We start from the raw sequence: 23,060 nt of genomic DNA, 5'->3' as shown, positions 1-23,060 counted from the left end.
GGGGGGGGGTGGAAAACAACTAAATGCAAATCATTTTGGCTTCAATACATTTTTGGTGATGCAGTTTCCTTGCCATCTTCTTTGTGAAAAGTGGTAAAATGAAAGTTAATGCAGCTGAAATGCACCATGCTCCCTGCCATAAGCAGGATTTGTCGCTGCCAAACTAACACCGCACATCACCCTGAGGACACCGCACCCACTCCTAAACAATAAGGTGGCAGCATCATGCTTTGAGGAAACTTTTCTTTAACACAGGGAAGTAAGTAGGCGTCTATTTAGGATTAATTTCAGCAGAGGCAACACATAAAACAATAATAACTACAATTATATTCGCAGGGCATCTAAATTAAGACTATTAGTAGGCTTTTTAAATCAATATTGAAACTTGGAGATACAGACAAACCTATATAACTCAACTGTGAAATGGTAGGAGCTATATACAGGCTAACATTGATGTAAATGTGTTACATGTGAAACAAGACTATGCTAAAAATGTTGTTTAATGAAGTGCAAATGTGGCTGAATTCAACTACAGGACCTCATTTTGGGGAATTTTATTACTAAAATATTTTGAAAACTATCTACTACTTCCCATCTACTTCGTAAAGTGCTACTTAGTTCTGGTATATTATATCAAATTCCAATAAAAAGCTTGAATTTTTTTTTGTTATGAAACATAGTATGGAAATGTTCAAGAAATATGCTCACTGTTAAAAGGCTCTGTATGCAATCTGTTGATACAAATAACCGCTGAGCAATTGAAGCTGTATTTATTGATGCACTAAATTTGTGAAAAACATCAACACAGAGAATCAAATGAGCCCTAAAAAGTCCCGCTGAAAGCAAATGTTGCTTGTGATGTACATTTGCAGAGACGAAAGTGAGTCACATTTACTCGACTGATGAAAGTCTGTGAATAAATTTGAAAAGGAAAGTGATGAGATGATCCCACCAGCCGAACAGAATCTTTGAAAGAAGTGAGAAATTCGGAACTGAACTTTTTCCATGAATGGTTTATCAGTTGGACTTTCCTTAAACTGGGATACGTTAGGCATCACATCAAATATGTAGAAGCTCCAAATAATATCAGTCAAATATTTGAATGAGTCAAATTTGGGGAACTCCTCATTTAACCTCATCAAGTTATTCTCAGTATTTGAGAATGAAGGAGAAAGAATGAGAGTTAAAGGTGAAGAATGTAAAGATAGGGCTGTATTTCTGATTTTGCTCATAGCTCAGTACTTAAAGTAAAAAGCTTCTTAGCAGTAAAGAAATATTAAGATTTCTGTGTGTGCATGTGTGTAAGTTCATTCTTGCTATGTATTTGTTTAGTTTGGAAATGTTCTCACTCCTCACCACTGGTTTTGCAGATTCTGTTCAAACCACAGCAGTTAAATGTGAACACCCTGACACCCTGCAGTGGTTTGAGCTTACTTTCACTCCCTTGTTGACCTGTTGCACTTGTTGCAGCAGCGCACGGCAAACCAAAAGAAGGATAAGCAGATTTAAATGTTGGTTTCCCTTGCCAAATTTGGTGGTTTTATTCTCAAAGCATGACCAGTACATTCTTAAATGTCAAGGAAACTTCAGCAGAACATTCAGACCTGACCTCGCAGCAGCTTTTCACCCGATGCACTTTAGCTGTAATGCTATGGCATTTTGTCGCTTTATTGTAAAACAATTTTGCTCCTCCTTCCAACATTTAGTATGAAATCCCAGCTCAAGGGAGCGGAACGGAAGTAGCTGGCGACATACAGTTTGCACACCTTAAAATGCACAGAATGAGGCAGACGCAATTTTCCAAGGTTTTCAGACCTGATATCTGTGCAAGCGCAGCTGTCACCCTGTATTATAATGTTCATGCGCTGAAACGCTCTTGAGTTTTGTGCTGAAACCACGCTGTTTGGTTTCAAATGGTTAACATCTGTTCTGTCAATGAAGTAAAGACCTGAAAATTAACACACACACAAAAAAAAGTGAAAATAACCTTGGGAAGCAATTTTGACCAAGTGTTTATATCTTATACCTTGAAAACGAGCTAAGTAACTCATACAAGCAGATTTAAAATCTTTACATCAGCACAAACACTTCCAGTCCAGATGGTCACCTTCTAACAATGGAGCTTTGTATTTCAAATATTAACTTCAGTTGTGTTTCCCCACACACTCCCTCGCATACCTTAACAAGTTCACTGCATATGTCTCATTTGTTTGATGAGCATGAGTTAGGTGTTTTGTACAGAGGCAGACGCAACAACGAAGAACAAAGAATACATATTTTATCAATGCTGGACACAATAAAAGAAGCACTGAGCTTTAAATTGTGTTAAGTCACTGCTCGGACCTTCAAGGTCTATATTTAATTGTAAACAAACTGTTTATACATCACTTGTTAGGAGCTTGCATAGATTTGCTTTTCAGTTTCCCTAGAACACTGTTTGTCTTCATCTGGCTTCAAGCTGTGTGTTTGTAGCTTGGGGATGTTGTTTCGGACCAATGAAGGTCAACAATAGAGGATACTAACAACAATAGCGTAGATGCTTCTGTTGCATTATCTCACAAAGGAGAACTTCCTCATTAAGAAGAAACAAAACAACATCATCAACATCACAAAGGTCTACAGTTTTTTTTTTTTCAAAACTGGTTTTAAGGCAAGTTGAATTTTAAACATTGGGCCTCCAACTTATTAGTGAGGCTGGGTGGAGTTAGTTCACGATAGCCGCTGATTGACAGATCATTCATCAACTGCCTGTCAAGTTTAAAAAGACAAGCATTTTAAAATTCAAATAATTTAATCACTTTGTTCATTAAAATACTGAAAAAGCATCATAATAAAGATGGATAACGATGTACATTCATATTTTTAAGGAGCCAACACATCTGGCATATGTGATTGGAATGAACACTGATCGTTTTAGCTGGTTAGTTTCATTTCAAACCCTTGAAGCCCATCTCAAGGTGTGACTTCGCTTATGTGGCTTCCCACCCTGAGTGCCATAGTTTTGGGGGCGTCACAAACACCTATATTCAGGTAAAAAAATTATGTGTATTTACTAACTAGGTACGGCTATGTGAATGTTTGTATCATGGAAGCAATCATGATACAGGGCTCTATTATCACCACAACTTCCATTGCTTGGAGCAAGATTGTTTTTTTTATTGCAATAGTTTACTTTTATCTCAAAATTTAAAATAATAGGAGCTTTATACTTATCTTTCATTATCATATTTACCCTCATACAGAAACATAATGATCACGTCTTCTTTTAATCTAGGGCCATGCCACAATTGTATTTTCAAATAAGTCATAATATTTTATATACTAATGTTCAAATAGACACCGATTTAAAGTGTGCAACTTTACTCACAGCTCTTGGATTATGTCTTCCTCTGTGGCTCCCTGTCTCTTTCCGTCTGCCTGGCCGGAAGCAGCCATGTGTCAGTATTTGTGTGCGTATGCCTCATAGAGGTGGTATTAAAGGTCCACAGGGAAACATTATCTGTTTTAGCAATCAACAATCTGATGCTAACCCTCTCCCTGCCTCCCGTCCCCTGTCTCTGCTCATCTCTCCCCACCTCTGCCCCTCTCTCCCACACTGTCTCTCTCAATCTATCCAGCACTGTGCGGCGGGGATGTCAGGGGCCCCTGGGGAACCATCCTCAGTCCCGGCTTTCCAGACAGCTACCCTTCATCTCTCAACTGTACCTGGACGGTTGAAGTCAGCCATGGGAAAGGCAAGCGAGCTGCAAAGATCCCCACTTCCTAATAGATAGAGACAGACTGAAACAGTACAGTGTGACACGGCAAGCTCAGTGAATCCGGTTACTTTTGTGCCTCGGCAACAAACCTGCATTGCAAGCGTGCGTTTCTGCAAACTCGAGAGAGACGCTCCAGATTAACTTGTCTGGTGATGGTACTGCTTAGTTGCTCAACGGTATTTTGTTTAGTGAAAAATATTTGCAGGATTTGATTTATTTAGTAAAAAACACACTTCTGCTGATTAGAACTCAACATGCATGGTGCTGCTCTGCCTTCATATCCATCTGTTCTTCCGTTTCAAACAGGCGTCCAGTTTCAGTTCAACTCCTTTCATCTTGAGGACCAACATGACTACCTCTTGGTAACCGAGAACGGGAGCTTCCTGCAACCTCTGGCTCGGCTGACCGGCAATGAGTTGCCTAGCAACATCAATGCTGGTCTCTATGGCAACTTCAAAGCCCAGCTACGATTCATCTCTGATTTTTCTATCTCGTACGAGGGATTCAACATAACTTTCTCAGGTATTGTACTTCTTCGTGGATCAGTCTTAGTCGACTGCAGATAAATTAACAGGGTGTTTCTCTTGTCAGCAGTGGGAGCTCCGTTAATACAAGATTGATTGTCTCTGAATCACATCCTATAAGAATATAAAAGTTACATCAAAATTTCACCCAAACCTTAGAATAAGTATAAATGTGTTTGGAGACAATGGAGATTAAATACTGTCAAAATCACACTTGTGCAACACACTGTAAAACATGTCATTGCTTAAAAGTTTCAATTTATCAACATGTTCCTTCAGGTCAACAGTTAGGAGTTAAGAGACAGGGAAGTTCAACGTTACATCTTCCCCTCATAAAAAAAAACATCCATAGTCGGATTACCCTTTTAAGCGTTTCCATCTCTCCTGTACAGGAGCTCATGAATCTCACTCCATGTTGTGGGATGTTTTATAGTCTCCCAGATGGCGTGCACTGATAGTCAGAATGTAACACATGGGAGGTGTCACAAGAGATTTGATTCAAACCTGCTAAAACAAATAAATCAAATACATTATTTTGCGAAACACACACTAAGAAAGCTCAATGGATAAAACACAGCAAAGGCCGACAAGTTGTTAGCTAATTGTTCATATGCTTAGATAAGAGAATTGGAATATGTGTTTTTATTAGTTGTTTTTCACAACCTATTACTTCAGTTGTTATGCACCAGTAGTGAGACAGAAGATCTGGTGATGATCTGGTTGTTACAGCTTTGAGAATGGCTTTATTAGTTCTGCTTTATTAGATTTTCATGTGTTTTCATGTATTTGAATTTTCAACAGAATACACTTTGGAGCCATGTGAGGACCCTGGGATGCCCAGGTTCGGCCGGAGAAATGGCTACAGTTTTGGGGTCGGAGACACTTTGTCCTTCTCCTGCAACTTAGGGTACCGCCTGGAGGGGGCACCAGAGTTGATCTGTCTAGGTGGAGGGCGTAGAATGTGGAGTGCTCCTTTACCAAGATGTGTTGGTATGCAATTATATAACTGTGTGTCCGATGTTATGTGTTGGTGTGTCCTATGGATTTGTATTACCACTGCAATTGATGAATTGATGAATTATGTTCTCAAACTGCTGAAAGAAAATGTCCAGTTATCAGTAAATCTACATCTAACTATATATAATAAAACAAAAACAAACAGAGGTTTGTAAGTATGCTTGTCAAAGTCTGGACTTAAAATCTGATTGAGATTGAGGCATGGCTGGCATTAAATAGGCTGTTTGCAAAGATTCTCCACTGTAGCTGAATTAAAGCGATTCAGCAGAGTTTTATATATTGTTAAACTTAGAGATAGCTCTATGTGTTTTAGAATTGTAAAATTAACAAAAAAATCAGCTGAATGTGACAGCGATCATGCTGGCTTCCATTGGGGTTATTGTTTTGAAATAAGGGAATAGCCTCACAATTTCTCCCAGACCACCAGGGAATTCTTGCCCCCTGCTCCTTGAAGGATTGTATGACTCTAATCCAAAGTATGAACACCATGAACCTGAAACCTCAGGGCAAATAAGGAACGCATAAAATGGGATTTGATTTGGGTGCACATGTAGCGATGAGGGGGATTTGACACCGCCTGCTGCCACACACTCCCACAAGAGGTGTTGTTCTCGCATGGAAAAGTGGAGAAAAATCCAGGCACAGAGATCCGGGCTTAGTGCACACCATGCGGTAATTGAGATTACATGTTAGATCATTTCACACCACAATCCTATTTCCAGCTACGCATCGTATTTGCAGTGGTGGTGTGTATGTCTTAGGTTCTTTGTCATCAGTGTGACAAGACTGATAATGCAAAGTGAGGTTTTTTTCTTTGTAGCATGCTGCAGCTTTCTATATTTAGTATGTTGGGTATGTTGTGTTGCATTGCTACGTGACATGTTGGCGCTGGAGGTGAATATCAGCAGATGTTAAAGATTAAATCACCTACAATATGCTGGTTTTTTTGATACGTTAACTCCTATACATACATTCTCTTAGTTACGTTCTATATTATGTTCTCTTTTTAAAGATGTTTAAAGTTCATTCCAAAGAAATTTTGTTTATGCTGAAAATTTTTCACTTTTGAATCAAGTTCATATAAATCTGGCTTGCCCTGCACTTAGTTAGCCCCTTACTATTCAGTGCACCAATCAGAACCGAATGGGTTATGTTGAATGAAGTATTTAAAGGCCAGGATTTATAGGCATAGTTTATTATTTTTTAAATGGAAGACTTACTTTCCATATTACACCCAGTTATCTCTGCCCAGTTGTCTCTAAAATCTCCAAAACTTTCCAAACATTGCTAGATCATAGATAAAATAAAAAATACATTTCTAGGGTGAAAGATTTATTCTACTGTTGCATTTTACACACTTTCCATGGGTGTTTTTAGTTTTTTCACTAGATGCTACTTTATATTCACTATCTACATTATTTACTTTGAGCTATTGGAGGTTTCTGCACGTCCACCGTCAGTTTCAGTAATAAAGTAGTGGGTGCAGTGCTCTATTTAGATCAGCATGCCTAATAATTTTAACCTGGACTCAGCACTTTGTTTGAACAATATGTGGAATAAAGTTAGAAAGACACATAAAATCCAAAATGTGTGTTTTTCACTCACCAGCTCATCATTGATAATCTAAGACTCTGTGGCCTGAAGTTAGCATACGAGTCGATCTGTTGCTAGGATATCACTGTATTAGAAAACTTTTTAATCTTGCGCTTCCGTCTCATCACCAAACATGAGGTTTGTTTTGACTTTGAACTGTAACCTGAACTTAAACGTTCCTTAGGTCAGTCAGCCTACATGTGCAATTTGGAGGTGTAGCTTCTCTACAAGCTAAGAACCTTGTCCAAGTGCAAGCCCAGCACGTAGGAATCTTAGCACTGCATTTGCAGATTTAGATATCGTAGAGTGTTTATCTCAGCAGCTTAGTTAGATTCTGTTGATTGCAGTCAGAGCAGTGAAGTGATGCAGTTTGCACACCAGCTGCACTGCCAAGAGCAGAATAAGTCCGTTAAGTTACTTAGTGTTGCCAGCCAAAGGCGTAATTAGGTTTTAGCTCTGGCATAGAACAACTCCTCAAACTCTCTGATGAAAAATCTGCCCTGGTTTGCGTGGGACATGTCAGAGATGAGGTACCATTGCTCGCTCCTCCAGTCTTGGAACTCTCACACTCCATCAGTTGAAGTGGGGGAGCACTCTGAATTCTTGATGTACCCCAAAAGACCTCTTCTGAGAGTCTAAAGAGACCACCAATGTTCTGAATGTTTCAATTTTTGTTTGTTCCAATCAACGTTCCAGTTTTTAAAGTCGTGATGCAATCATAATTCGGTGCGAAAAGGGGCTTAAATAATGCACTTTGCATACCATGGCTGGTACTCAGGTTATCTGAGTTTAAATGGGTCTATATTTTTATGCAGCAGTGCCTAAAACAATTTGGATGGGTAACAAAGAGGTTTTTTTCTTTTAAAATGAATTGAGAATAAAATACAAAGGGGAAAAAAACTGAACAAGAGTTATAACATAGCAGCAAAGGAGAAGGGTGGAATGAAATAGGGGCAAATAAAGGGGGCACTGGTGATATAAAGTGGAAGTGAGGGACAAAGCGCAAGAACGAGGAAATTAAGAAGAAAAAAGAGAGAGGGTAAAGAGGTAATTTTCTAAATGGAAACTGTAGCGGGGTGATTTATTGATGATATGACAGCTGTAATAGGACTATTACACAAGTATAGACACAGAACAGTAGGGAAAGGGTGTAGGAGGGAGGGGTGCTGCTAAAAAAGAGAAGACAGAGGCAGGGACTTTGTGAATAGAGGGCAGATGAGAACAGTGCAGAGAGTGGAGTGTATTTAAGATAATTTCTGAACTTTGCACTGTCCAACAGAAATTGAGAGCTTGAAAGTTCAGATGTTTAAAAAGATTACTGAATTATTGTCATGCACACAGTTTATTACATTTCAGACAGATTGTTTTACATATATTTAAATAAAGTTCATATTTAGGTTCCCCAACAAAGCTGTGATATAAATAAAATTTTTCATATCATGTGCTCATTACATTTTCTCTTTGTCCTCAGCTGAGTGTGGTTCTTCAGTCATAAATAACGAAGGCATCCTCTTGTCTCCAAACTACCCAATGAACTACGATAACAATCACGAGTGCATCTACAGCATCCAGGTAAAGTTGAAATCTATATCAAGTGTTGTAGAATTTAATAGCCATTTTTGAGGCATGTTGAATGCATGTTGCCTGTGCTGCTTCTCGGTTGACCTCATCTGTATTCCATGTTGACTCAAGGTGCAAGCTGGGAAAGGCATCAACATCTCAGCGAGAACATTTCATCTGGCCCAGGGCGATATTCTCAAGGTAAATGCACTCACACACATACATTAAGGACTGTCTGGATCATTATACCTATCTGGTATCTGTGTCCATTGCCTAAAGTAAATCATTAAAAATGAAATCAAGCCATAGATTTTTCTTTTTTTCTTTTAATGCATGTTTCATAACAAGAGCATTGCTCTCTTATTTGTATAGATTTATGATGGCAAAGACAACACTGCTCAAGTTCTTGGCGCATTCACTGGCTCTTCCATGTTGGGCCTGACTCTGATTTCCACATCAAACCACCTCTGGCTGGAATTTTACAGTGATGCTGAAGACACTGGAGAAGGATTTAAACTGGTTTACTCAAGTAAGTTCAATATAAGTGAGGTTTATCACCTCAGTGCATATTTTGGAATACTTCTATAGAGCCTTGCAAAGGCTTTCATACTTTGTCAACCTGCACCTGCACACTTCAATGTGTGTTATTGTTTTTTTATGTGATAAACCAGCACAATATATTGTGTTACTGTTGAGAAAGGAAAACCATGCAGGATTTTCATGCGTCACGGTGTGCTTTTTTTCTTTCTTCAGCGTCTCTGAGTCAGTACTTTTAAGAAACACTTTTTTGCTGCAATTACATCTGCATGCCTTTGATCTTTGCAAATCTACAGACTCTGCAAATAGCTCAAAATCAGTCGGAACAGATTAAAAGCATCTGTGAACGTCTTCCCACCTTTGCTAAGTTGACCAGTCAAACACATGAACATGCTCTCATATAAACCATTTCACTCTAGCTCCGGTTATATGTGCAGGATTGCTCTCCTGGTAGGTGGTTAACCTTTACCTGCCACAAATCTCTTGCAGCCTGTAACATGTTTTTGTAAAGAATTATCATGAATTTCCTATAATTCTGCCTCTTAGTCTAGTCATGTCTTTAAATGTTTGCTTCCTTTTTCCTGGTAAAAAAAACAACAACAAAAAACAACAACAATAAAAAAAACCACAGAAAATTGTGTTGTGAAACATGAAAAACTTGAGATTTTGTTTTGTGCTTAAACCTGCCTTAAATTTCACATCACACACAGCAGTCCTTTATTTACTAATTCTGGGATTCTCGAAGACCATTGGTTACATCTTATTTGTCGAAGTGTTGAAATACATAATCATGTATAATTTTTTTTCCACTTCATGATACCACACTAAATTCTGTTGGCCTCTCACACACATCAACCACGCAAGTTCAATCTAGTTTGTGGTTGCAATGTGTCAAAATGTGAACAAAGTTCAATGGATGTTATTTTCACAAGCCACTGTATTTTCTTAACAAAAGGACAATCTACCTAGAGTAAACTTGTGAAATGCAAACAGTAATACATGCAGCTTGATCAGAGAGCTAATGTTTTGTTCTGATGAGGTATCAGAAAATTGCTAAATTTCTGATCTTTCATGCTGCCCTAAATCAGATTATGACATTCTAAACATTTATTTGCCTAACAGAGCTCGCTAAACAAGACATTGAAAGAACACTCTGTAAAACCAAATAATTATCAGAAATTAGCCTAATTTTATCACAAAACCCATTGGAGCCGAGATGTCACCGTGGGATACAGCAGCGTGCACGCATTTGACAGCACCCTCTTATTTCCACAATTTGATCTATAAACTCTACATAATAAAGCTGAGTCATACAAAATGTTTTCATAGCACAGTAGTTATTTGAGGCCGTATTGTCTTTATGCTGATTGAGTAGCATGAAACAACGCGCATTCGCTGTTCTCATGCTTTTTCCAACATTGTTTTAGTATATCAAACAAAAGGATATTAATCTTAAGAGCTGTGCGCCAACATTTTCTTCTTGTGTTTTGACTCTGAGCTTGAATGTGTTTTATGTAAGTCTGAAACGGAGAATGAAAGATGTAATCCAGTACAACTCTGGAGACGCACTTCAATAAATAATTCATGGTCTTTTGTTTTCTTTCAAATATTGTAACAAATAAAATTTGAGATGGGCGGCCGTTCACTCCCAAGATGATGACAGATGTGCTTGTGCTGTTAACTTGGAAAAGAAAAAAAAAAAAGGACCGCTTTCCAAATGGCCGTGTTTGAGGATCTAGACATGCACCTGCATTACTCTGCCAAGAGAAAGCTCAAATGCTGGCGCGCCCTGTCTTCTGGGTAATGTCATAGATCAAATCCCTGTTATGGTCTTGTAAGGATATTTATAAATCTATTCAAATCCCACGCTGTAAAACTGTGCACTAACTGCATGTTCTGAATATTACCATGGCAACTGAGCTCAGACAGACTGTGAAAAACAACCTTAAATTGGATAAGGTGTATACATGCTCCAGTATCACTCCTAATAATGGTACGTCTCATGTCTATGTATCTTTTTTAGGCTTTTCAAATAAATTGGGATGAGAGCTTAACAGAATATAATATAATATAAGGAAGCTTGAAAACAGAATAGTTGAGTGAGATGAATATTTATAGAACCCTGCTGTGGATCTGCATAGAACCGGGTCTGGTTCGCTTGTGTCGGCCCTCCATGTCCTGTTTACGAGCATTTTGAACTGTCAGCATTGTCAGGATCTGTTTCCTTCCTCCCAGGTTTTGAGCTGTCTCATTGTGAGGACCCAGGTGTGCCTCAGTTTGGATTCAAAGTCAACGACCAAGGCCATTTCTCTGGGAGCAGCATCACATACAGATGTGAGCCCGGTTACACTCTGCACGGGGCTTCGACACTCAAGTGTATGACGGGTGAAAGGAGAGCCTGGGATAACCCTCTGCCGTCCTGCATAGGTATGTTCTTGTTACATTATGTCTTTTACACACTGAACGACTAACAAAGTTACCTCCTATCCCCACAGTCAAGCCGAGTGATTTGGTGTCCCAATTGTTATTGTGGTGTGGCGGAAAGTTATCCTACAGTCTGAGATATTTGGAGGGAACGTTACATGAAAGTTATTAAAAATTTTCTTGAAAATCTTTCAAGCCATGTGGAGAACTCCGTCTTCAACGGGAAGGATCAATAAGTAACAAGTTATTTGCGTTATATATTTTGGGAATATTTAAAGAATGATGCAGCAGAGTGACTTGGTGTTTCAAATATCCCCTTTGGTCAATAATGTTTGTACACAGTCCTGTCTCCTTGGTAGCTAAACTCCAATACTGTCCACTGAGCTCCAATTGTCCCCACCACTTGGGCTCTAGGAAATTAGCATTCAGGTTCTCCTCCATAACATAGGATTTTTTTTTTATGTCATTGAAGATGAACAAAATCTCCATCAAAAACAAAGCGTTTTTTTTTTTTTGTGGAACCAGAATAAACTTTGGCTGGAGCAAGTAAGGCAGCCACTGTTCTTCTACCAGTCCTTATGGCATGTGTTAACCAGCATGTTTGTTAACACCAGTATGAATGAATCATATTGTGACCTGCAGTGCATTAGACATGAACATCACAAGAAACTGTTCTAAGATGAGTTGTAAATTTTAACTTTTAGCAAGTTTCCTAACTCTCCATCTCTTGTCACAATTTGCCAATATTTTCACACAGGTATTCTAAGCAAAATGTTGAATGTTGGTAAATGGTGTGATTCCTCAGTAAAATTAATAATTACATCATCACTGATTAGTGTCCTGTACTCTGAATTACCGCATTTTCCACACTATAAAGCGCACTGGATTGCAAGGCGCACCTTCAATGAATGGCCTATTATAAACTTTTTTTATATCTATGGTGTACCGCATTATAAGGCGCATAGAATAGATGCTTCAGTTTGGGTTGAAAATTTGTTCCGTACTCTATTATTACACATCCACATTTGTAAAGAAATGGTCCCCGAGTGCTTTATATAGTAGGCTGCCCCAGTCGTTGTTTCACTCACGGTGTTGGTGTTACGATATTGTGCCCAACTGCTTTCTGGGTAACACAGACCAACCGACACGCTGCCACCAGTCTCTGTCTCTCTTCCCCCGCCCCTCCGCCCTCCCTGGCTTTAAATGTATTATCAAACTTTATTAACAAACCAGCGTTCTGACAACTATCCCAGCATGCACCACGTTCTTCTTCTTCTATGGGGGAAAATGAAGTCGGCGGCTGCTTACCGTAGTTGCTAGACCTGTTGTGGCTCAATATTGGTCCATATATAAGGCGCACCTGATTATAAGGTGCACTGTCGGCTTTTGAGAAAATTGAAGGTTTTTATGTGCGCCTTATAGTGCGGAAAATACGGTACCTTGTCAAGCAAGTCTGTGTTGTAGAAACAGATAAGCAGCCCAAACATGGGGGGCAACTTATTAACAAGGAAATTTCATGATGGCACAAAGCTGTTCAAACTGCAATTAAAGTAAAAAAAAAAAAAGCTGGCCCTCCAGCCTCAGAGCTTCATAAAGACTCTGGAGGTACAAGACACTTTCCGCCTGCTACAAAATGAACCATTGCAAAAGCTGCAAGAGTTCAAACTTTAAGTCTCTTCATTAAAAGTCTTGCCGTTTTTCCACCATCAAATGTCCATCATATAAATGCAGACCTCTCCAATCATTAAGTTTTCATCCATCTTAATGCAGATGGAGGTCACAACCCTGAGAAATCAAAACTTTAAAGGATGAATGGAGTAAAAGACTGAAGAAATATTCCATGCACTTAAACAAACCCTTTTTATGCAGCTAGTTGAGAGGGATGATGTGGTCAAAAGCAACTGCAGTATATTGTGTGAACAAAAGTAATTTGTAATTAGAAAAATAATTCTTCTCATGATGGATGAATGTCCTTTAATCTGAAATGAGCATGCAGCAGGGTACACCAGAAATTCATTAATATGGTTTCTGACATGACATATTTGCATTGAAGGTGTTTCTGTTAAACTATATGATGTTTTTTGGGGTTTTTTCCTGCTGCGGTTTCTGCTGATTATACCAGCTGGATACTCTGACCCTTATGGATAACCACCTGCTTCTACGCACCATTTTTCTTTCCTTTTCTTCTGGCATAATCCCTATCAACATCTATTGATATCCCTGTTAAATGCTAATAATATATAGTAGATAATATAGTTTTAATAATCTGTTTTTTCTTTTGCTGCAGACTAATGTATCAAAGCACCTGCTATTTTATAGAAACAATAAAACACTGGGAGGAAACACCGATTGGAGTATTGAACATATCTATATAGGCAACTCTGTTTCACTGCCGTTTCAGTCATTCTCCCGGTATGCAAACGGATGAATCATTATCACACCACGGTCATAAATATTGACTGAAACAAATCAATAATGTTCTTTCACAAGCTTTACAGTCATTTTAGACCTCCAGAACTTTATGAAATCATATTAACGTGTCACAGTAATACAACCTGCGCAGGAAAATGAGTTCTCCATTTACTATAACGTTAAGTCAGCCATGTTGCAGTGGTAACCCAAAATAGACTTGTAATTCTTTTTATTTGCCACAGGAAAAGTACTGTTCAAAAGCTGCATACATTAGTTATTATACCTCTGATGTAAAATGGCCACTGCTGACAAAACATTAATATTACTAATACTACCAATAGTAGCATGCTAACAATAGTGTGATTTTGAGGACTTGCCGAATACATCCGCGCACAAATATTGCCCTATTATTTTTATGTGTTTATCTGATTTTCTTTTCTACATGATTGTTGTGAAAGTTGAACTGAAGTAGCATTTAAAACCACAAAGTCTTACTTAAGGAAAGGTCCTTTGTTGAAATTTCAAACTGTTTTTATTTCATTTAATCAAAGTCACTATGTAATGTTCAGAACAACATGCATTGAGAGAGCCGTCTTCTTAGTGTGTCTGCTAGTGTGTGAGGGGAGAGACCGATAAGCGGACCAGTTATCTGCTGGAGTCCTGTCTGGTCCGACCCAGCTGGTTTTATTTGTCAGGAGTCAGCTGATCTTCTGCATTTTCATGTCCTCTTTAACTCTCACTTAGAAAAGTATTCATATCTTTCGATAGGCATCTGGACTCCTCTTCTGAATAGTAAACTTCCTACCTCAACACATGCATCGGATGTGAGAATTTTAATTTCAGCGTGTCAAAAGACTCGAGTCTTAATTTGAGCTTGCACCTCAGAGACTTGGCTTGGACCTGCTCCTCTCCGACTTGAGATTTCGCTCGGACTTCGGGCAAAAATACTCGAGACTTATCTTGAACTTGCCCCTCGAAGATTCAATACTTGATTACAACTTGGGCTTCAAAGACTTGACACATAATCTAGACTCGGGGCAAAAGACCTGAGACTTGACTTGGAAATTGATGTGAACATCTCTGCTAACTATTTAGTATGAAGTAAAAATACAACATTAAAAGCAACCTAGAACCAAATGTTTCTGGCTCTCTTTTTTTTATTTTTTGCTGTCATGGTTAAACTATTAAGATATCTCCTTTCTTTTGGAGAGTAGATATCCAGAAGAGAGTAGATATTTTTAGAATTAGATATTCAATATATTGAGGGTTTTGTAAATTAAAAGTTGTAAAGTTACATGTTTAGAACTAGAAATCAGAATGTCGTCATTAAACTTCACGTTGGTGTTGTGGTGTTTACTCCCATTACATCCTGCTGATAAGTGTTTATGAGAATGCTAAGCATTTCGATTTGATACTCAAATAGTGCTTGAAATGCAAGAAAAATAAAAAGATCTTTAGTACTACAGTAACAGAAAACAACAAACAGTTGTAACAGAGTTTGAACAGATTAAAAATACACCACTACGCCCAAATAAATGCAAAGCTCATTCAAAGAGACTAACAAACTGGTTTCAACAGGCTTAGCAGTCAGCTCAATGTTTTCAAGATGTTCCTTCCTTTCAACTTTTTTGATTTGAAATTCAGCTTAATAAGTCTCTCTCCTTTTCACTATTAATAATGAAAGACTCATAAAAACCACTGGCTAAAATTCCCTGACTTTATACTTTAGCACTGACACACTGTGACCCCGTCTAACCGCTGGTCTTAATATTATATTTCTTATTATTACTCAAAGTTTTTCTTTCTTTACACCCCTTGGTTCTGCCTTTCTCCCCCTCCTTCTTTTGCATCCCCTCGCCGTGTCCTCTTGCCGTCCTAATGTAGTATATTGCTCCTATTACCCGAGATAATATATTCCAGTGATGAAGAGCCTGAGGGAGGAGAAACTTTCAGAGGGAGGAAAAGCAAGAGAGAGAGGATGAAGATTGTGAAAGTATATAACTGGAAGAGACAAAGTATAAAAAGAGGAATTATTTTAGTTATATAATGTGAGGTGATTTCTTCCGGGAGGAGTGCAAGATCAGCACTTTGTTCCTTCTTCCCCTTCTTCTCGCTTCCCCTCGTCATGTTCTGTTTGGAAAGAAAGAGTGGTGAGAAAGACAGCGAGAATCAGAGGCGAGGTGTCGGTTTCTTTTTTTTAATTACTTTTGCTCTTTGATGATCACTAAGCAGCCCCCTGAGCTCCACCTAGTCGGTGTGATTGTCTTGATAAACAAATACCACAGACAGATAAATGGTTGACTTGTCATACCTAATCAACACATTTAAATTTTGTTTTTACCAATTTAGCATTTGTAGGGCTTCGGTAGTGGGCGTGTAATGCTGTTTTTATGCAAATCTAAGTGTGATAAAAACATTATTTTTTTATAATGACTACAATGCAATGTCTCGTGTGTGCGTGTGCGTGTGTGTGTGTGTTTGTCTAACCTGCAGCTGAGTGTGGTGGTCGCTTTAAGGGTGAATCTTCAGGGAGGATTCTCTCTCCTGGATACCCTTTTCCATATGACAACAACCTTCGTTGCACTTGGACCATTGATGTGGATTCTGGTAATATTGTGAGGTAATGTGGGATTCTCTGCGGCTATGTCAGTAATTTCTACATGGCAGAGTCAGCCGACTGGTCAGCATTTGTTGCTAAAGCCTTCTAGGTGATTTTTCTTTAAGAACTACAAATAACCAGAAAATACTTATTTTCCTTCATAGACTAAACATCACCCTATGTGTGTGTGTGTTTGGTGCAGAGTTTATAAGCCTTTAACTTAACTTTGAGATTTCCTAGAGATTGCTAACATTTTCTAGTCCAGCATATTTCTTGACTGACAGCAGAGGGCTATTCAAAAGGATTTAAAAAAAAAAAGAACAGCTTCTTGTTATCTTTTGACATTCATATCCCTATTGTGGCAGCCTGAATGAACATGCAACAAAGCCTCATAGAACATATCAGATTTTGGCTTCCCAACTGGACGATAACTTATCAGGTTTGGTCAAGCGTAATATCGTCCAATTTTGGAACAGCCACCATTTTCTCTGTGCATCTCTAGCTTGTGTTTTTTCCTTTTCAAAAGTATTCCACATGGGTGTTCCCATTTAAAGAGTTGGCCATCTAAAACAGGAGCTCTGATTTATAAAATAAATGTTATAAAATTTTACAAAATATTTACAGATCTTTTGTCAATATGCAAATATCTAAAGCTGATTAGCCAACACTGAGTGCATGAAAAGTTCATATTGAAATATCTTAACCTTGATGATTTTTCTTCCCTTTTAAATGACAGCCTTCAGTTCTTGGCCTTTGACACGGAAGCCAGCCACGACATGCTGAAAGTTTGGGACGGCCCGCCTGAGAATGAAATGTCTCTGGCAGAGCTGAGTGGATCTTTGCTTCCAGAGGGAATCCATTCCACTCTAAACACAGTCACTGTCCAGTTTGAGACTGACTTTTACATCAGCAAGTCAGGGTTTGCCATTGAATTTTCCAGTAAGTAACACAACTTAGAAATCACTAAGAAAACATAACCATCAATCCATTTTGATTCTAAAACTTGTGTTGTTTTTCATACTGATCTGAATCATGTTTTTGTTGAATTGGTCTTATGGGTTTTTATTAAAACTAATAATGAAGAATGTATTATGTAGTTCATGATCTAGTACTCATTAATTTGAACCAAATTAAATAAAGTTTTTAGAATTTCTAAGGGAACTTTTTAAATCAATTTTAGGAAAAAAGAAAAGTAAATTACATTCTTAAGTACTGACCCCAAAGGAAGAATTTTGATTTTAAATTGTTTGTAGCCTAAGTGTCTCTGGTGAAAACAGAATCAGGACATTTTTTTATGTCATCAGTAGTAATTACATAACAGACAGAATAATTGAGTTTTTTCAGGCCCAATATGCGAATTAGGTTACACTTGCCATACAATATTTGTTTTATTCTTACTCAAAACTGAAATTTACAATGTCACTTTTAATCTGGCAAATGAGTCTTATTGGAATCCATATTTACATTTTTTGAATATCACTCTGGAATTGGGGCTCGGAAAAGGATACTGTCACATTTCCAGAACTGTTACCTAATACTCAGTTGCATAGCAGCTTATCATTTTGGGTGGGAGGCTTATAGCTGGGCATGGACTTTTCAGGCTATTTTAATCCATTTAGAAAAACTTTTTTGAGCATTGTTTAAAACATCAGATGTCGTGTAACAGAATTGTGTAATTAATTAATAATTAAGATTCAAGCACTAGGCATTTGTCCAATATTCATACACCTTTGCACACAAAGTTTGACCCTGATTTTTGTAATTGCTCTCTTTCTTTTTCTTTTGTTTTTTTCTTCTTCCATTGCCCACTTTGTCCCCGTCGCTCTCTTCTCTCCAGGCTCCGTAGCCACAGCCTGCAGGGACCCAGGTGTGCCAATGAACGGCACGCGCAGCGGAGACGGCCGTGAGCCGGGGGATTCGGTGTCCTTTCAGTGCGACCCTGGATACGAGCTCCAGGGAGACGACAAAATAACCTGCATACAAGTGGATAACAGATACTACTGGCAGCCCAGCCCGCCTGTCTGCATAGGTGAAAAGTTTAGCTGCAGCATACTCTGCGGGGACGTGAAACAGATGTACTGCATTCACACAGCTGGAGTTGTTCGGTTTCAGAAAATGACTCAAGGACACATCTGCCAGTGACTAAAAGAATGACTATAAAACCTGTGTCTATATTTAGACATAGAGATTTGTATATTCATCTCAATTATTATATGTAGTATGTGTGTGTTGCTTTACCTCTAATAAGATATAGTTTACATTGTGTTCTTATTACAGCACCTTGTGGGGGAAATCTGACTGGCTCCAATGGGTTCATCCTCTCTCCTAACTATCCACATCCCTACCCACACTCGAAGGACTGCGACTGGCTCATTGCTGTCAACTCAGATTACGTCTTGTCGCTGGCCTTCATCAGGTGACCTATAAACTGAATATCCAGCATTGGATATTGTCATATACGGCTTTTCAAAACTTCTCAATCCAAAGTATCGATCTAATCCTAAAGTGCTTGTGCCAACATTTTCCAATCCAGAAGTATTTTACTTATTATTTAGTGTTGGTTATGGCTATGTTGTTGCGTAAGCTATAAATTAACCACAAGAAGTATTTACATTATAGCCAGAATGTCGGCTTAAGAGCCGCTTAATATTTTCTACGTTGAAATCAAAGGGTGGGGCACACATTTGACTTTACTGGAACCTTTTGTGTACTTCTGAGACTCCTACTGCTCTAATGCTTTGGGAAAAGGTTTGGGAAAATAACTACATCCAAGAACAGGGGGACTTAACGAGCTCGTTTTCCGTTGCCATGTGTTACGCTGTGTGTTTATGTGGGCGACTAAAAGAAGCTGGTTTACTATTTTATTGAAATGTGATATTTAGTGATATTTTTTTAAATAGATTTGAACAACTTTTAATTCATTAGTACAATTGACACACTTGTTATTGCAAACAAAAATAGTAGCAAATTAAAATAGTTTTTTCACAACTTTTGTCAGTTACTTATACTTCCAAACTTACACACTCCACTGCTGACAGAAGTTAAAGAAAGAATGATATAAATAAACTTTCTGTAAAAATGATCCTGTAACTGAAAGATCTCACAAACCTAAATTGAATTTCAGCCATTGATCCAACATGTGGGTGGAAGACATATTGTTAAATACTTTTCACTTTGTAATACAAAAATCAGATTTAGTGTTGACAAAGTTTTTAGTCAGTAGATTAAAACCTTAGTTTTATTTGTTAAGCACTTGCTAATTTATGTCTTATAATCTGATTCATTGTGTTGCATGTTCTACTTGTTTTCCCATCAGAAAGAAATCTCAGAAATATGTAATCATTACATACATTTTCTACTATTTAAAATTGACTTTTATCGTTTCACAAACTTTTCTTAAATTGACAACAAAGGCAGTTTAATTTTAAACATAACATTTGAACTTCTCTCTCATCAGTTCTCGCCTCCTTTATCTTTTCTTTGTCCCCCTTTAGTTTCAACATTGAGCCAAACTACGACTTCCTGTACATCTACGACGGTCCGGACAGCAACAGTCCTCTCATCGGGAGCTTCCAGGACAGCAAACTTCCAGAGCGCATAGAGAGCAGCTCCAACACAATGCTTCTAGCCTTCCGCAGTGATGGCTCTGTTTCATATACTGGCTTTCACCTGGAGTACAAAGGTAAAATGAGATATTATGTGTGGAGAGGTCTGTGCAACAGATCATAGGAGTTCAGATCACCTTAACTTAATAAATATTCAGTTGCCCACAACAAAACCAATTTTTTCCAAGACATAAATGTTTGACTTTTGTGTGCTACCATTGTTAAAACAAAAATGAAACTATAGCCTAGTGTTGCAGCCTCAAAACTTGCTCTTCCTTATAACTTTACTATTTCTTGCCCAAAGGTAAAACTGAAGACTCTTTCTCTTCCGCTTGCTAGTGTATCTCTTGTATGGGTCCCTAAAGACAGTGCACTTCTTTCTTTATTTTTTATTTTTTCCGGGCCACTGATGACTCTCCGGTGCTGTCCTTTTGTGTACTGGATAAGTTGAGCTTGCAAAGGACCAACCAAACAGATGGTGGGGCTGCTCTCTTCTGACAAGAGATTTGTTGCGTCTTTCATTGGTTTTAGGGCCTTGATGATCTCCTCCTGCATTTGAGATGTCTGCTTCTCTGAGAGTACAGATGTTAAGATTCTCCCTCTCTTCACCTGGGGAGACAGTATGAGACGGCACAGACTGCAGGCTGTTGCTCTGCAAAAACCTGTCAACCATCTCACAGGCGCTGTTCCACCTGGTGCTTACATCTGTTTTCAGCTCATGTCTCGACAGACCAACTAGCTTCTGCTTCTCTTCAAGCTGGTGTTTTCCACCGGTGCCTTGGTAATGCATCTCGTCCTCCCTTGTAGCCCTTTCACAGCGGGGCAACTAAAATGCTCGCGCAGAGGAAAGGTTGTGCGTGTGGGCACAGGTTGGAATTATCTCAATTTGGTGAAAGCAAACATGTTGGATGCCACAAGAATAAGCAGCGTGGGAGACCACTTTTTGAGCGGTTTAGCCATTTAGATCTCTTAAGACACAATCCGTCTCTGATCTGTAATACCAGTGTGCAAATTTGGTGTAACATAATGTGGCAGTATACGTTGAAACATCACCAGTGAGCTTTCAAGCAAATCTTTTTGGACTCGGCACTAATTATTCTTGGTTGACACGGGATTGTCATAATGTCATAAACCTTGTAAAAATACCATTGTTTCATTTCATTTAAACAAAAACATGTAAAGGAAATTCAATTAAAAGAAAAACAACTATTTCTACTTCAAAAAAAGATTTTTTTTTTTGTAAAAAGTTGTCATTTTTAATTTATTTTTACAGCTGTGAATATGATGTTTTCATCATCAAAACCTGTTATAAGAAATAAGGAAATGAGTTGCAGCACCTCTTAGTGATACATTTTACATCCTATAGAGTATTTAGCAACTTTTTCCAAATACTCAAGTCTGTCATTGTGCTGCCATATTACAATTACTTAAGCTCATGTTATGCCCCTTTTCTGCATTAAAGAATATTCACCTACATTTGCATGACAAATTCTTGAAATAACTCCTCCATTCCAATATGCAGGCAGTATCAAAACAGCAGCACATCTAGAAAAGGTCCACTAAAAACTGCTTCTTTTGGCGACAGTGAGAAGCATAGTGTTCTTGTTCAAACTACGGTGCATCTCCAAGACTGAAGCAAGCCAGAACGGACAAACTGTTTTTCTTTCAAGATGACAAGACATTGAGCAACAAACAACAAGCACTCTGCAGGGCTCCAATTTACCATGATTTTGTCCACCAAAGGCGACGCATTAACATAGGTCTGGCTGATTCCACTCGACAATAATTGGCCTTCTGAGCTCTAAATTCTAAAATATTGTAAATTGTTAACAAACAGAGAGATGCAAGAGAGTGGCAAGCATACCCAAACCGGTGATTATTCGAAAGCAATGATAATAGAATTCAAATTCAGATTCAATTTCTTATCGTTGTGTTTGTATGACTTTTTTAAAACACAAACGTCATTATTTACCAAGCACTGCATGCTGGCGATATTTACATTTTCTACCTCAATCAAACTTTCTTTTTTTTCACATCGCACGTATCAAATCATTTGGAGAAAAAAACCATTAACGTACTCTGCCCGAAACGATCGTGTTAGGGGACTTTTCTGTCTAATCTGCTTTTCATAAACAACCTGGCTAGGGAAATCACTCTTTGAGGTTGACAGAATTTTCCCCAACTCTCATTACGGCAGGATCGGTGCTAAACGTGTGAAATATTCCATTTTCACATTCAGCTGCTTTCACAACACCCATACTGTATGCATGCACCGCTGCGTATGCGGCAAACTTGCTCATATTGATTACACAATGTATCACAGTGTTTTCAAAATGAAAAGAAAGATTGCCCTCATGATGGAGTCGCTGTTGATTTGTTGGGGGCTGAAGCAGTCTGTCAGGAGGTGTCACTTTGATACACTTGCACAAAAGAATAAATATTGGCTCTTTGTGGACTCAGGAATTAAGTGTGAAGTTGATGCGGGTGGCCGCTAATCTTTCGGAGGGAGGGCCGCGGCCGTCGTCTGTGAGGTTCGCATAGCATGCAAAGAGCTGAGGGATAAAGTTATCGTTCTTGCTCCATCTTCACGCTGGCTGCTAAGGCAAACAGACTGATAGAAAGGCCAGCACTGCGACTGCCTCTATTCATTACTGCAATGGACTTGGTTAATATTAATTTGCCTTGTTACCAATGTGTGCCTGTCACTTTTTCTTTGTCTATCCCCTTTGCTAATGAGAAACACACTTGTTTTATTTTTCTTTGTTTTCTCTCTCTCTCTCTCTCTCTCTCTCTCTCCCTCCGTCTCTTTCCATTACAGCCAAACTGAGGGAATCCTGTTTTGACCCAGGGGTGGTTCTGAACGGTACCAGGTTGGGATCCGATTACAAGCTGGGTTCGACAGTCACCTTTTACTGTGAAGCAGGATATGTTCTGCAGGTACAAACACCTGGATGAAAAACCGCGAGCTGGCAGCATGATTTGTTGAACTGAGATTCAGCAAATCATAGTTTCTACAAATGCACTTAGGCCA

At 38.6% G+C, this 23,060-nt stretch overlaps 1 protein-coding gene across 6 annotated transcripts in view; it reads left to right on the top strand.

Annotated features, from left to right (window-relative positions):
- The window catches only part of LOC103472465 (CUB and sushi domain-containing protein 3-like), a 389,352-nt gene that overhangs the window by 296,000 nt on the left and 70,292 nt on the right, over positions 1 to 23,060 (top strand). For all 6 annotated transcript variants that reach the window (XM_017307525.1, XM_017307524.1, XM_017307523.1 and 3 more), the window contains 13 exons: positions 3,618 to 3,734; positions 4,065 to 4,280; positions 5,084 to 5,272; positions 8,364 to 8,464; positions 8,585 to 8,653; positions 8,825 to 8,981; positions 11,225 to 11,416; positions 16,319 to 16,445; positions 17,161 to 17,363; positions 18,262 to 18,453; positions 18,702 to 18,840; positions 19,919 to 20,106; positions 22,848 to 22,966. In XM_017307525.1, coding sequence (XP_017163014.1) covers positions 3,618 to 3,734; positions 4,065 to 4,280; positions 5,084 to 5,272; positions 8,364 to 8,464; positions 8,585 to 8,653; positions 8,825 to 8,981; positions 11,225 to 11,416; positions 16,319 to 16,445; positions 17,161 to 17,363; positions 18,262 to 18,453; positions 18,702 to 18,840; positions 19,919 to 20,106; positions 22,848 to 22,966 — 2,009 coding nt within the window. The remainder of the gene's footprint in view (positions 1 to 3,617; positions 3,735 to 4,064; positions 4,281 to 5,083; positions 5,273 to 8,363; positions 8,465 to 8,584; positions 8,654 to 8,824; positions 8,982 to 11,224; positions 11,417 to 16,318; positions 16,446 to 17,160; positions 17,364 to 18,261; positions 18,454 to 18,701; positions 18,841 to 19,918; positions 20,107 to 22,847; positions 22,967 to 23,060) is intronic.

This window comes from Poecilia reticulata, linkage group LG11, assembly GCF_000633615.1.
Source record: "Poecilia reticulata strain Guanapo linkage group LG11, Guppy_female_1.0+MT, whole genome shotgun sequence".
Lineage (NCBI taxonomy): Eukaryota > Metazoa > Chordata > Actinopteri > Cyprinodontiformes > Poeciliidae > Poecilia > Poecilia reticulata.
Note: the sequence above shows the minus strand (reverse complement) of the source record. Positions and strands in the feature narration are given on the sequence as shown.